Below are 16,125 nucleotides of genomic sequence, written 5' to 3'. Positions count from 1 at the left end.
AAAACCACAATGAGGTACCATCTCCCCATTCAGAATGGCTGCTATCAAAAAGTCTACAAACAATAAATACTGCAGAGGGTGTGTAGAAAAAGGAACCCTCTTACACAGTTCGTGGGAGCAAACTAGTACAGCCACTATGGAGAACAGTGTGGAGATGCTTTAAAAAACTTGAAATAGAACTGCCATACGACCCAGCAATCCCACTGCTGGGCATACACAGTAAGGAAACCAGAATTGAAAGAGATACATGTACCCCAATGTTCATCACATCACTGTTTACAATAGCCAGGACATGGAAGCAACCTAGATGTTCATCAGCAGACGAATGGATAAGAAAGCTGTGGTACATATACACAATGGAATATTACTCAGCTATTGAAAAGAATGCATTTCAATCAGTTCTAATGAGGTGGGTGAAACTGGAACCTATTATACAGAGCAAAGTAAGTCAAAAAGAAAAATACCAATACAGTATATTGACACATATATATGGAATTTAGAAAGATGGTTATGATGACCATATATGCAAGACAGCGAAAGAGACACAGATGTAAAGAACAGACTTTTGGACTCTGTGGGAGAAGGCGAGGGTGGGACGATTTGAGAGAATAGCATTGAAATATGTATATTACCATATGTGAAATAGATCGCCAGTTCAGGTTCAGTGAATGAGACAGGGTGCTCAGGGCTGGTGCACTGAGATGACGCTGAGGGATGGGATGGGGAGGAAGGTGGGACGGAGGTTCAGGATGGGAACACATGTACACCCATGGCTGATTCATGTATGGCAAAACCCACCAAAATATTGTAAAGTAATTAGCCTCCAATTAAAATTAAAAAAACATACGGGTGCTATAATCAATGCCATTTTGTTTGCTTTAATGTTTTTCTTATTTTCCAAAATTTGACATAAGCCCCTTCTATGTAAGGATACGGAGAAGGCAATGGCACCCCACTCCAGTACTGTTGCCTGAAAAAATCCCATGGACAGAGGAGCCTGGTAGGCTACAGTCCATGGGGTCGCTAAGAGTTGGACACGACTGAGCGGCTTCACTTCCACTGTTCCTGTTCATGCACTGGAGAAGGAAATGGCAACCCACTCCAGTGTTCTTGCCTGGAGAATCCCAGGGATGGCAGAGCCTGGTGGGCTGCCATCTATGGGGTCACACAGAGTCGGACATGACTGAAGCGACTTAGCATGTAAGGATAATCATTTCTTGTGCTACTCTTATATTTCTCAGAGAATCTAATTAAGTTTATTTTAGACTTATTAGATTTATGAAACTTAAGTTTACTCTAGAACTATACTGTTTATAATTTTACAGAACATTCACAGGTACTTTTCAGTGCTAATTTTAAAATTTTTACTGTAATCTTATTCCAGGTATGTTATACTTTTTCAAAGAGTACAATTCTGTTTCAAAAAAACAAAGTTGAAACTTTACCTACATATTTTAAAATTAATATTTATGTCCCTCCAAAATTCATATTTTGAAGGCCTAACCTTCCAATGTTATCATATTAGGAGGTGGAGCTTTAGGGAGGTAATGATGCTTAGATGAGGTCATGAGAGTAGGGCCCCCATTCTAGGATTCTGCTTGTGTGCCAAGTCACTTTAGTCATGTCTGACTCTTTGTGACGCTATGGACTGTAGTACACCAGGCTTCTATGTCCATGGAATTCTCCAGGCAAGAATGCTGGAGTGGGTTGCCTGGCTCTCCTCCATGGGATCTTTTCAACACAGGGATCAATCCTGTGCCTCTTATGTCTTCTGCAATTAGTGTCCTCATACAAAAAAGAAGGGATACCAGAGCTTCCTCTGTCTCCCCAGGAAGAGGGCCCTCACCAAGAACCAAATCTTCCAGCACCTTGATATTGTGCTTCCCAGTTTCTAGAGCTGTAAGAAATAAATATCTACTGTTAAAGTCACCAGTCTGTGGCACTTTATTATAGCAGCACAAGCAGACTAAGACAGGAATTGGGAGCAAGAACTGGTGTCTCTTGTAACAAATGCCTAAAAACGCAGAAACAGCTTTGGACTGGGTCATAGGTAGAGGCTGAAAGAGTTTTGAGGTGCATGCTTGAACAAGTCAAGATTGCCATGAAGATAACTTCAAAGGGCAACTCTGGTGAGGACTCAGGGAGAAAAAAGGAGAGCTGGAAAGATTTCCATCTTTTTAGAGAATACATAAATGATCATGAACAGAATGTTGGTATAAATATGGATGGTAAAGGCCATTCTGTTGGGGTCTCAGACAAAGTAAGGAAAATATTGGCCAAGGGAGAGAAGACAATCCTTGTTTTAAAGTGGCAAAGAACTTGACTGAATTGTGTTGATGTTCCAGTATTTTGTAGAAGGTAGAACTTGTGCATGATGAAACGGGATATTTAGTTAAGAAATTTGATGTCTTTGGGATATACTTAAGTAAAGTGTGAAAGGAACAGCATGGTTTCTTCTGAATGTTTAAGGTAAAAAATCAAGAAGAGAAAAATCAATTGAAGAAGGAACTGTTTAGCAAAAAGGAACCAGAACTTATGAATTTGGAAAATTCTCAGTCTATCCACATTGGGAAAAAAAAAAATGAGAAAGGATACTTAGACATGAACACTAAGGGTGTGGTTGATCTACTATTTGATGAGGATTTTAGTGTGGATGTGAACCAGAGACCTAATCAGCTCTCTGATCAGAAGCCAGGGATACAGATGTATATACTATGGATACATGAATATGAAGCCATGGATACTGTAATATACCGGCAGAAACTGCCAGCTGGGACTAACGGAAACAAAGAAAACTGGATGGATTGAAGGCAGGCTGTGAACACGTGCATTCTTCCCATCAAGAAAAGAGGAGAATGATATAGGTGATACAAAGACATCAGGGCTGCCACCCCTACCATAGGCCCAAATGGCAGAGCCAGTTCCTCCTGGGTTTCAAAGGGTGGGACTACCTCTCAGGCTTGGGGGGAGGGGGGCGGGCGTGCAGGATGCCCCCACCCAGGGCCTCAGGAGCAGCCACGACAGGAAGTCCTGTGAGTGGGGCTGCAGCAGAAAGCCATGTGGGTGGGCAGTGCACTGTGAAGCTGAAGAAGCAAGGCCACCTTATGGAATTCTGGGGGTGACAGTGCCACTCCGGTGGCCCTGGAGTGCAAAGCATCAGTCCAAAGAGGAATATTTTCGAGCATTAGGAACTTACAGAATTGTTCTTGCTATGTTTTAGACTTACGTGTGGCCTGTCACCCTTACTCCTTTGCTATTTTCCCCTTTTCAAATGGGAATACCTATTCTATACCTGTCACACCACTGTATTTTGGAAGCATATAACTAGTCTGGTTTCACAGGTTCATAGTTGGAGAGCTTGGCCTCAGACCTTGAGTCTTATTTGATTTAGATGATGACACTTTGAACTTTACAATATATGCTAAAGAGTTGATATTGGGACTATGTAAGTTATTTTGGGTCTGTTCAGATGGAATGAATATATTTTGCATGTGAGAAAGACACACATTTTGAGAATCCAGGGGTATAATGATATGGACCAAATGATTGTGTCCCCACAAAATATATATATTGAAATTCTACACCCCCCAATATCATGGTATTAGGACATTGGGCCTTCAGGAGGTAATTAGGTTTAGGTGAGTTTATGACAGTGAAGCCCCCATAATGGGATTCATGACCTTGTAAGAAGAGGCAGAGACACTAGAGTTTCTCTTTCCACTATTGTTGTTGTTCAGTCATGTCCAACTCTTTGCAACCCCATGAACTGCAGCATGCCAGGCTTCCTTGTCCTTCACTATCTCCCAGAGTTTGCTTAAATTCATGGCCATTGAGTCGATGATGCCATCCAACCATGGCATCCTCTGTTGCCCCCTTCTCCTGCCTTCAATCTTTCCCACAATCACCTTTCCCTATTTTAATTAAGACAAGTGACAATATAATTAAAGAGACTGATCTAAGAAAGAACAATGAATATTATGTTTAAGATTTAAACATTAGAAAGACCAAATAAGGATGTTAGTAGAAACTACTATTTGTTTTTTAATGTCAATAACTTAAGAATACATACAGCCAGTTTTTGAAGACTTGATAACATTTCACTTTGATCCTTAAAGCCAGTTGTGGGAATCTTGTTCACTGCATCTTCTTTATCTGAAAGCCATGTACTAAAAAGGCACTGAAAGAAATCAAATAATTTCAAAAAAGAAAGAAGAATAATTATTAAAGTACCTCATATTTTTTATGTACCCATTTAACATCTCTCCATGTCTTTCACTGATACACTATCCCCCATGTGACTCACCTGCTCTTCAGTAAAACGTTGCCATTTTAGAAGAACATCCTGTAAAAGAACCCAGCGATCTTCAGTCCACCTACAGATGTTTGCCCACCGATCTCCCAGTACCTGGGGAAGAGAAAACCCACCACAACATCAGCAAATGCTTACCTGTTAACTGAGTTTTATTAAAAAATGGCATGACTGATTTGTAAAAGTATCTAACTTTGAGTCTCTTATATATACTAGGAGTTGTAAACAACATCAATCAGCTTCTGCTTATAATTATATGAACATGCCTTTCATTTGTCATTAGATTACTTCACTCTTGCACCTTATATGGAAAAATAGAGATACTTACAAGAAGTCTAAGGCAGATATCACATCACTATTTGAAATGCCTACACAGCAAATATAAACAGGAAAAATATAAACGTAGAATGAAATAGGATTTGTCATTGATGATATGGAAAATGTGTATCTTTCTTAGGTCTGAAAATATATGTCAAAAGAATAAAAGTCTGGCTAAAAACTAGGATGTCAAAAGACTCTCATCTGAAGCAATCTTATATAATTAGAATTGCTTAATATCTTGATTTTAGAAGAATATTAGCACTGATTTAACATCATATCCACATGTGAATTTTCAAAGTTAACTGGATTATCATTACAAATATTTAAAGTCACTATTTCTCTAAACTGTTCCATTGAGAAAACTCAGTAGAGTAATAGTTTTCTGAGTAAGAGTTGCCCTGTCTTTAGCCTGTCACTAATACTAGTGGCTCAGTGGTAAAGAATCCACCTGCCAATGCAGGAGATGCAGATTCGATCCCTGGATTGGGAAGATACCCTGGAGAAGGAAATGGCAATCCACTCCAGTGGTCTTGCCTAGGAACTCCCATGGCCCGAGGAGCTTGGTGGGCTATAGTCAATGGGGTCGCAAAGGAGTAGGACACAACTTAGTGACTAAACAACAATACCTATATGCACATGCTACTTTAGTATGTAATATAAAGTAAGCACTAATATTTTTTAGGTGAAAAAGTGTGTTGTTATGAATTCTATATAAAGGTACTGTTTTAAGAAATGTATCATTTATTTCAACACTATTAGGATGCACTTCAGAGTCTAAAATTTCAACTTTTTTGACTTCCTTATAAATAATAAAATTATTTACCCATAGATATTAGACCTCTAGAGCTAGAAGTATCTCAAAATATGGACATGTCTTATTTTGTATAGAATTAGAACTACAAAAAAGTTTGTTACTCATATTTTTTACAAATATACTCAGTATCTAAGATAAGCCTGATCATAATTTCTACCTTATTTGATACTACACATTTGGATTGATCCAACTAGAAAACTTTGACATATGATTCAAATAATATATATGTAATTAGCATCATGGCAAAACCCATCTATTCCTAAAGAATTCAGAGACCTACTCTTTTTTTATTGTATTTAATCTACCATCTTTTAGAAAAGGAAGCTTCATACATAGGGGTAAGAAGTAAGAAATAAATGTTTTACTACAATATTAAAATGATCATGAATTCAGATGCAGCTCAGTCACAGGTGAGTTTTCAGTTTTTCTTCAGAAATGTCAATAAAAATGTTATTACTTTCAAGCATAACATAAGTGATTTTGCATTTTTTATACTTGCATTCTCTATTCGACCACTTTTGAATCACATTAGTTTATGCGGCTGCTGCTAAGTCGCATCAGTTGTGTACAACTCTGTGTGACCCCACAGACGGCAGCCCACCAGGTTACTTTGCCCTGGGATTCTCCAGGCAAGAATACTAGAGCAGGTTGCCATTTCCTTCTCCAATGCATGCATGCATGCACGCTAAGTTGCATCAATTGTGTCCGACTCTGTGCGACCCCACAGACGGCAGCCCGCCAGGCTCCTCTGTCCCTGGGATTCTCCAGGCAAGAATACTGGAGTGGGTTGCCATTTCCTTCTCCAATTAGTTTATGACAGAAGCCATAACACTGAAACAGTGATGCAAGATACCCAGGAAATGTGCTAACATAACTCAGTGCATTCAATGTTAGCTATTTAATTATTACAGTTAAAATTTGGGATTTTTTTTTCAAAAACATATTAGAAGTTATTTTAGTAAACTTCCTAGTTACCTTGTTAGGACACATCAGATAAAATGGCATGTAGCATACCTGGTAATGGATTAGTTGTGGGAAAAAAAAGAGCTTCAAAAGGAGAAACTCTTGCCTGTTAGCCATAAACTACACCATCTGCCTGATTTTATGATGCAGATATAAAAGGTCAAATTGTGGGACATTTATTACAGGGCTCCAACCCCAGTGGAGATGGGTGTCAAGGGCTAAGAGAGAAACTCAAACTGTAGCACCACCTTCATACATGAAAGAAAATGAACTAAGACCTCTAAATAGATATACCATCTTCTGTCCAGTGCTCAAGACACACAAAGGTAGAGTCTAGCGAAGTAGTATCTTGGGTTTGCAATCTCATAGATAGAGCTTTTATAATTTATTGATTTTAGTAGGACATTGTATAAAATAAATCCACATAAAGATCTCTATACTAGATTGCTGAAGATTACATTTACAGAAATTGCAAAATATACTGTGATAAACTTTATACATTTTTAGTTACTAAAAAAACAGTAAATATTTTAGTTATACAGTCAACCTAGTCAAAACAACCCAGTTAAAACAACTATTTTAAGAATATTATTTCTTATTTTTGAAGCAAACTGCATACATATATCTTATACCTTTTGTGTTTTCTTTTTTTACTGTTTTTTTCCTGTTTTACTTTTTTTACTGTTTCTTTTTTTAGTGTTTTTTTTCTTTTTACACTGTTTCCTTTTTTTCTTTTTTTTTTATATTGTAAGTTTTATAAGAGTCTAACCTCTACTCTAGATTTTTAATCTTTGTTTTACATATTTGATATCAATTTTGTACATTTAAGAACCCAATCTTTAGGACCCATTTTTTACTCAGGAGTGTGATAACTGGCCTGATTACTCTCTCCCCCTATTGATGCTCTTTCTTCTCCCCCAGGGAACCTCTATCTCCCACCCTCCTCCTTCTCTTCTCAACCCAATCCTGTGAATCTCTGAGGGTGTTCTGGGTACCGAAGAACACTTCAGGAACAGGATACTGCCCAGATCTCTCTCTCCCTTCTTGATTCCTCCCTTTCTACTCATGCTCACCTCTATTACCTTCCTCTCCCCTCTCTATGTATCTCTGTGAACCATTCTGAGGGTTCCAAACTGTGGAAAGCACAGAGGGAAGTGCTTACTGGCTAGATTGCTCTCTCCACATTTGAATTTCCCTCTTCCCCTCCTGGGCACCTCAACCCCCCGCCCCCTCACCTCATCTCTCCATGTAACTCACTGAACCTTTCTGGGTATCCCTCACTGTGGAGAATCTTTTCACCATTAACCTAAAAGTTTTATTATTGATGCTGTATGGAAGGAGAAGTCTTGAGGCTACTGCAAGAATAAGACTGAAAGCCAGGGGAAACATTAATTAATAAGAGACCATCCAATAGCCTCCACATATACACTGAAACCAAGCTCCACCCAAGAGCCAATAAGTTCCAGAGCAAGACATACCACACAAATTCTCCAGCAATGCAGGAACATAGCCCTGAGCATCAATATACAGGCTGCCCAGAGGCACACCAAATCCATAGACATCTCAAAAATTAATACTAGTCACTCCATTGCACTCTAGAGAGCAGAAATCCAGCTCCACCCACCAGAACACCGACACAAGCTCCCCCAACCAGGAAGCCTTGACAAGCCACCTGTCCAACCCCAACCACAGTGAGGAACCTCCACAATAAAGAGGAACTTCATACTACCAGAATACAGAAGGGCCACGCCTAACACAGCAATCTAAACAAGATGAAAAGGCAGAGAAATACTCAGCAAGTAAAGGAAAATGAGAAATGCCCACAAAGCCAAACAAAAGAGGAGGAGATAGGGAATCTATCTGAAAAAGAATTTAGAATAATGATAATAAAAATGATCCAAAATCTTGAAAGCAAAATGGAGTTACAGATAAATAGCCTGGAGACAAGGATTGAGAAGATGCAAGAAATGTTTATCAAGGACTTAGAAGAAATAAAAGGAGTCAATATATAATGAATAATGAAATAAAGGAGATAAAAGACACTCTGGAGGGAACCAACAGTAGAATAACGGAGGCAGAAGATAGGATAAGTGAGGTAGAAGATAGAATGATGGAAATAAACGAAGCAGAGAGGAAAAAAGAAAAAAGAATCAAAAGAAATGAGGAAAACCTCAGGGATCTCTGGGACAATATGAAACGCCCCAACATTCGAATCATAGGAGTCCCAGAAGAAGAAGATAAAAGGGAAGGCCATGAAAAAATACTCGAGGAGATAATAGTTGAAAATTTCCCTAAAATGAGGAAAGAAATAGTCACAGAAGTCCAAGAAACCCAGAGAGTTCCAAACAGGATAAACCCAAGGCGAAACACCCCAAGACACATATTAATCAAATTAACAAAGATCAAACACAAAGAACAAATATTAAAAGCAGCAAGGGAAAAACAACAAATAACATACAAGGGCACCCCCATAAGGATAACAGCTGATCTTTCAATAGAAACTCTTCAGGCTAGAAGGGAATGGCAGGACATACTTAAAGTAATGAAAGAGAATAATCTACAACCCAGATTACTGTACCCAGCAAGGATCTCATTCAGATATGAAGGAGAATTCAAAAGCTTTACAGACAAGCAAGAGCTGAGGGAATTCAGCACCACCAAACCAGCTCTCCAACAAATGCTAAAGGATCTTCTCTAAACAGGAAACACAGAAAGGATGTTTAAACACAAACTCAAAACAACAAAGTAAATGGCAACGGGATCATACTTATCACTAATTACATTGAATGTAAATGGGTTGAATGCCCCAACCAAAAGACAAAGGCTTGCTGAATGGATACAAAAACAAGACCCCTATATATGCTGTCTACAAGAGGCCCACCTCAAAACTAGGGACACACACAGGCTGAAAGTGAAGGGATGGAAAATCATATTTCATGCAAACAGAGACCAAAAGAAAGCAGGAGTCGCAATACTCATTTCAGATAAAATAGACTTTAAAATAAAGGATGTGAAAAGGGACAAAGAAGGACACTACATAAAGATCAAAGGATCAATCCAAGAAGAAGACGTAACAATCATAAATATATATGCACCCAACATAGGAGCACCACAATATATAAGGCAAATACTAACAAGTATGAAAGGGGAAATTAACAATAACACAATAAGAGTGGGAGACTTTAATACTCCACTCACGCATATGGATAGATCAACTAAACACAAAATTAACAAGGAAACACAAACTTTAAATGATACAATAGACAAATTAGATTTAATTGATATTTACAAGACTTTCCACCCCAAAACAATCAATTTTACCTTTTTCTCAAGTGCACATGGAACTTTCTCCAGGATAGATCACATCCTGGGCCATAAACCTAGCCTTGGTAAATTCAAAAAAATTGAAATCATCCCAGCCATCTTCTCTGACCACAATGCAGTAAGATTAGACCTCAATTACAGGAAAAAAACTACTAAAAATTCCAACATATGGAGGCTAAACAACACGCTTCTGAATAACCAACAAATCACAGAAGAAATCAAAAAAGAAATCAAATTATGCATAGAAACGAATGAAAATGAAAACACGACAACCCAAAACCTATGGGACACTGTAAAAAGCAATACTAAGGGGAAGGTTCATAGCAATACAGGCGTACCTCAAGAAACAAGAAAAAAATCAAATAAATCAACTAACTCTACACCTAAAGCAACTAGAGAAGGAAGAAATGAAAAACCCCAGGGTCAGCAGAAGGAAAGAAATCTTAAAAATTAGGGCAGAAATAAATGCAAAAGAAACAAAAGAGACCATAGCAAAAATCAACAAAACTAAAAGCTGGTTTTTCGAGAAGATAAACAAAATTGACAAGCCATTAGCCAGACTCATCAAGAAACAAAGGGAGAAGAATCAGATCAACAAAATTAGAAATGAAAATGGAGAGATCACAACAGACTCCACAGAAATACAAAGGATCATAAGAGACTACTACCAACAGCTATATGCCAATAAAATGGACAACTTGGAAGAAATGGACAAATTTTTAGAAAAGTATAACTTTCCAAAACTGAACCAGGAAGAAATAGAAGATCTTAACAGACCCATCACAAGCACGGAAATCGAAACTGCAATCAGAAATCTTCCAGCAAACAAAAGCCCAGGACCAGACGGCTTCACAGCAGAATTCTACCAAAAATTTAGAGAAGAGCTAACACCTATCCTACTCAAACTCTTCCAGAAAATTGCAGAAGATGGTAAACTTCCAAACTCATTCTATGAGGCCACCATCACCCTAATTCCAAAACCAGACAAACATGTCACAAAAAAGGAAAACTACAGGCCAATATCACTGATGAACATAGATGCAAAAATCCTTAATAAAATTCTAGCAAACAGAATCCAACATCATATTAAAAAGATCATACATCATGACCAAGTGGGCTTTATCCCAGGAATGCAAGGTTTCTTTAACATCCGCAAATCAATCAATGTAATACACCACATTAACAAATTGAAAGAAAAAAACCATATGGTTATCTCAATAGATGCAGAAAAAGCCTTTGACAAAATTCAGCATCCATTTATGATAAAAACCCTGCAGAAAGCAGGAATAGAAGGAACATATCTCAACATAATAAAAGCTATATATGACAAACCCACAGCAAACATTATCCTCAATGGTGAAAAATTGAAAGCATTTCCCCTAAAGTCAGGAACAAGGCAAGGATGCCCACTTTCACCACTACTATTCAACATAGTTTTGGAATTTTTGGCCACAGCAATCAGAGCTGAAAAAGAAATAAAAGGAATACAGATAGGAAAAGAAGAAGTAAAACTCTCACTGTTTGCAGATGACATGATCCTCTACATAGAAAACCCTAAAGACTCTACTAGAAAAATACTAGAGTTAATCAATGAATATAGTAAAGTTTCAGGATATAAAATTAACACACAGAAATCCCTTGCATTCCTATACTCTGATAATGAGAAAACAGAAAGAGAAATTAAGGAAACAATACCATTCACCATTGCAACAAAAAGAATAAAATACTTAGGAATATATCTACCTAAAGAAACAAAAGACTTACATATAGAAAACTATAAAACACTGATGAAAGAAATCAAAGAGGACACAAACAGATGGAGAAATATACCATGTTCATGGATTGGAAGAATTAATATAGTGAAAATGAGTATACTACCCAAAGCAATCTATAGATTCAATGCAATCCCTATCAAGCTACCAATGGTATTTTTCACAGAACTAGAACAAATCATTTCACAATTTGTATGGAAATATAAGAAACCTCGAATAGCCAAAACAATCTTGAGGAAGAAGAATGGAACTGGAGGAATCAACCTGCCTGACTTCAGGCTCTACTACAAAGCCACAGTCATCAAGACAGTATGGTACTGGCACAAAGATAGAAATATAGATCAGTAGAACAAAATGGAAAGCCAAGAGATAAACCCACGCACATATGGACACCTTATCTTCGACAAAGGAGGCAAGAATATACAATGGAGAAAAGACAATCTCTTTAACAAGTGGTGCTGGGAAAACTGGTCAACCACTTGTAAAAGAATGAAACTAGAATACTTCCTAACACCATACACAAAAATAAACTCAAAATGGATTAAAGATCTAAATGTAAGACCAGAAACTATAAAACTCCTAGAGGAAAACATAGGCAAAACACTCTCCGACATAAATCACAGCAGGATCCTCCATGACCCACCTCCCAGAATATTGGAAATAAAAGCAAAAATAAACAAATGGGACCTAATTAAAATTAAAAGCTTTTGCACAACAAAGGAAACTATAAGCAAGGGGAAAAGACAGCCTTCAGAATGGGAGAAAATAATAGCAAACGAAGCAACAAACTATTAATCTCAAAAATATACAAGCAACTTCTGCAGCTGAATTCCAGAAAAATAAACGACCCAATCAAAAAATGGGCCAAAGAACTAAACAGACATTTCTCCAAAGAAGACATACAGATGGCTAACAAACACATGAAAGATGCTCAACATCACTCATTATTAGAGAAATGCAAATCAAAACCACAATGAGGTATCATTTCACACCAGTCAGAATGGCTGCTATCCAAAAGTCTACAAGCAATAAATGCTGGAGAGGGTGTGGAGAAAAGGGAACCCTCTTACACTGTTGGTGGGAATGCAAACTAGTACAGCCACTATGGAGAACAGTGTGGAGATTCCTTAAAAAACTGGGAATAGAACTGCCATATGACCCAGCAATCCCACTGCTGGGCATATACACCGAGGAAACCAGAATTGAAAGAGACGCGTGTACCCCAATGTTCATCGCAGCACTGTTTACAATAGCCAGGACATGGAAGCAACCTAGATGTCCATCAGCAGACGAATGGATAAGGAAGCTGTGGTACATATACACAATGGAATATTACTCAGCCATTAAAAAAAATACATTTGAATCGGTTCTACTGAGATGGATGAAACTGGAGCCCATTATACAGAGTGAAGTAAGCCAGAAAGAAAAACAACAATACAGTATACTAATGCATATATATGGAATTTGAAAGATGGTAACGATAACCCTATATGTGAGACAGAATAAGAGACACAGATGCATAGAACAATTTTATGGACTCTGAGAGAGAAGGTGAGGGTGGGACGTTCTGGGAGAATAGCATTGAAACATGTATATTGTCATATGTGGGACAAAACACCATGCCATGTTCGATGCATTAGACAGGGGCTCAGGGCCGGGGCAACGGGATGACCCAGGGGGATGGGATGGGAAGGGAGGTGGGTGGGGGGTCCAGGAGGGGGAACACGTGTGGACCCATGGCTGATTCATGTCAATGTATGGCAAAAACTATTACAATATTGTAAAGTAATTAGCCCCCAACTAAAATAAATAAATTTATTAAGAAAAAAAAAGAATATTATTTCTATCAACAGATGAATAGATAATGAAATTTTGCCATTTGCAACAACATAGGTGGGCTTGGAAGGCATTATGTTAAATGAAATAAGCCAGACATCGAAAGACAAATACTGTATGATGTCACTTATAAGTGGACTTAAAAAAAAAAAAAACTAGTAAATATAACCAAAAAGAAGCAAATTCACAGATACAGAGAATAAACTAGTGGTTACCAGTAGGGAGAGGGGAAGGGCAATATAGGGGTAGCAACAAACTATTAGGTCTAAAATAAGCTAAAAGGATATATTGTACAACACAGTGTATATAACCAGTATACAGTAACTATAAATGAAGACTAATCTTTAAAAATTGTGAATAACTATGTTATACACCTATAACAAATAATATTATACATCAACTATACCTCAGTTAATAAAGGATAAAAAGATTATCATTAAAAGTTTCCTTTGTAGGCAAATAATCATAATAGATAACTTTTATAATTCCAAGAGCAGATTAAATAATCAGTCAATATTTAATTTATAGTTAAGTATAAGTTCTGATTCATTCATTCACCTATCATTAATTTATTAAAATAACAAATATTTCGAACATACACTATGTGCCAAAACTGAACAGAATAAAGATGTTATGGACTGAACTGTGTCTGCCTAAAATTCATATGTTAAAGCCCTGTGGAACTCTACCCCAGAATTTGAGGGTATTAGAAAACAGGACCTTGACAGGCAGGGCCTTTAAATGGAGCTTTTAAGTTAAAATGAGTACATTAGGGTGGACTCTAATTCAGTCTGACTAGAGTCCTTATAAAAAGGGGAAATAAAATAGTGTCTCTCTGGATACACAGAAAGACACTAGGGATGTATGGGCACAGAGGAGAGGCCATTGGATGGACATAGCAAGAAGGCTGCCATCTGCAAGGCAAGGAGAGAGGCCTCAGAAGGAACCAAACCTGCCTATACCTTGGACTTCTAGACTCCAGATCTGTGAGAAAACACATTTCTGTTGTTTAGGAAATCCGATCTCTGGCATTTTGTCATGGCATATCTACCAAACTACATAGGACAGATTTAAGAGAGGCTGATTATATGGCACTGAAAAATGTCTCACAAAATTAAAATTGTTACAAGTAAAGATGCATCTATTAGACTCAGGGCATTTTAGAGAACATATTTCAGTTACTAGTGTAAAATGAATTTAAATTGTTCAAATAGAGCAGAATTTTAATAATAATGCATTGGGACAAGTTCTCAAATACAAAGATGCTATCATTTTGTGATTTTATGTGTTATATGGGGAGTATAAAATTATCTAGAGTCAAAACACTTGGATTCAAGTCTTAGGTCAATCAACTGCTTGGATTACCAATGTGCGGTGTTGTTTAGTTGCTAAGTGACATCAGACTATTGCGATCTTATGTACCGTAGCCCACCTGGCTCGTATGTCCATGGGATTTCCCAGGCAAGAATAGTCGACTTGGTTGCTATTTCATTCTCCAGGGGATCTTCCTGGCCCAGGGATCAAACACATGTTTCCTGCATTGGCAGGCAGATTCTTCACCACTGACTCTCTTTCAAATTATGGAAACATTTTAAATCCATAATTTCTTGTAATACTAGGAGCAATTCTTTATCCTCCCCTGCTCAATGAAATCAAGTGACTTTTTCAACAAATTTATGGCTAAATAATATTTCTCTCAAAGAAAATAATCATACCAACAACTTAAAGAACTGCTTCAAGTGTTAAACAAGATCATGCATTGAAAAACAGTTTTAATTTGAACTGAGTTATATAAGTGTTGCTGGTTATTTATATTTTGCTTGATTGTAGTGTTTATGTGAAGCCTTCTAAGAACCAAGGGTGGACTATTTTACTCATTCTAAAAAAGTACTTATTACATCTTTATAAGTAGATGTTTAGAATTGCAGCACATTCTTTTTTTAACAATTTCCAACTCAAGAGAGCATACACGTCCTTCAGTAACACATTCTACTGCTTAAATCTTACTCTCAGAACAGTCTCAATAAACTGAATCCAAGTCACTTCTGTTACAAAGCAGGCACAGTGTTTTTTACCCATCTCAGTGACTGAGTGAAATTAGATAAGTGAATTGGAAATCATGGTACATGTGTGCTCACAGGTTCAGTTCCGTTCAGTTCAGTCACTCAGTTGCGTCCGACTCTTGGTGACTCCATGGACTGCAGCACATCAGGCTTCCCTGCCCATCACCAACTCCAGGAGCTTACTCAAATGCATGTCCATCGAGTTGGTGGGGCCATCCAACCATCTCATCATCTGTTGTCCTGTTCTCCTCCCGCCTTCAATCTTTCCCAGCATCAGGGTCTTTTCAAATGAGTCAGTTCTTCGCATCAGGTGGCTAAAGTATTGGAGTTTCAGCCTCAGCATCAGTCCTTCCAATGAATATTCAGCACTGATCTCCTTTAGGATGGACTGGTTGGATCTCCTTGCATTCCAAGGGACCCTCAAGAGTCTTCTCCAACACCACAGTTCAAAAGCATCAATTCTCTGGCGCTCATCTTTCTTTATACTCCAGCTCTCACATCCATACATGACTACTGGAAAAACCATAGCTTTGACTAGATGGGACCTTTGTTGGCAAAGTAATGTCTCTGCTTTTTAATATGCTGTCTAGGTTGCTCATAGCTTATCATCCAAGGAGCAAGTGCCTTTTAATTTCATGGCTGCAGTCACCATCTGCAGTGATTTTGGAGCCAAAAAAAATGAAGTTTGTCACTGTTTCCACTTTTTTCCCATCTACTTGCCAT

At 37.8% G+C, this 16,125-nt stretch overlaps 1 protein-coding gene across 2 annotated transcripts in view; it reads right to left on the bottom strand.

The window, feature by feature from the left end:
• The window catches only part of DMD (dystrophin), a 2,147,259-nt gene that overhangs the window by 1,480,228 nt on the left and 650,906 nt on the right, over positions 1-16,125 (bottom strand). For both annotated transcript variants that reach the window (XM_081564318.1, XM_081564319.1), the window contains exons 14-15: positions 4,304-4,405; positions 4,070-4,177 (exon numbers count right to left, since the gene is read on the bottom strand). In XM_081564318.1, the coding sequence (XP_081420444.1) occupies positions 4,070-4,177; positions 4,304-4,405 (210 nt within the window). The remainder of the gene's footprint in view (positions 1-4,069; positions 4,178-4,303; positions 4,406-16,125) is intronic.

This window comes from Giraffa tippelskirchi, chromosome X (genome assembly GCF_054371585.1).
Source record: "Giraffa tippelskirchi isolate mGirTip1 chromosome X, T2T-mGirTip1v1.2.pri, whole genome shotgun sequence".
NCBI lineage: Eukaryota > Metazoa > Chordata > Mammalia > Artiodactyla > Giraffidae > Giraffa > Giraffa tippelskirchi.
This window is presented reverse-complemented; position numbering and strand designations above follow the sequence as displayed.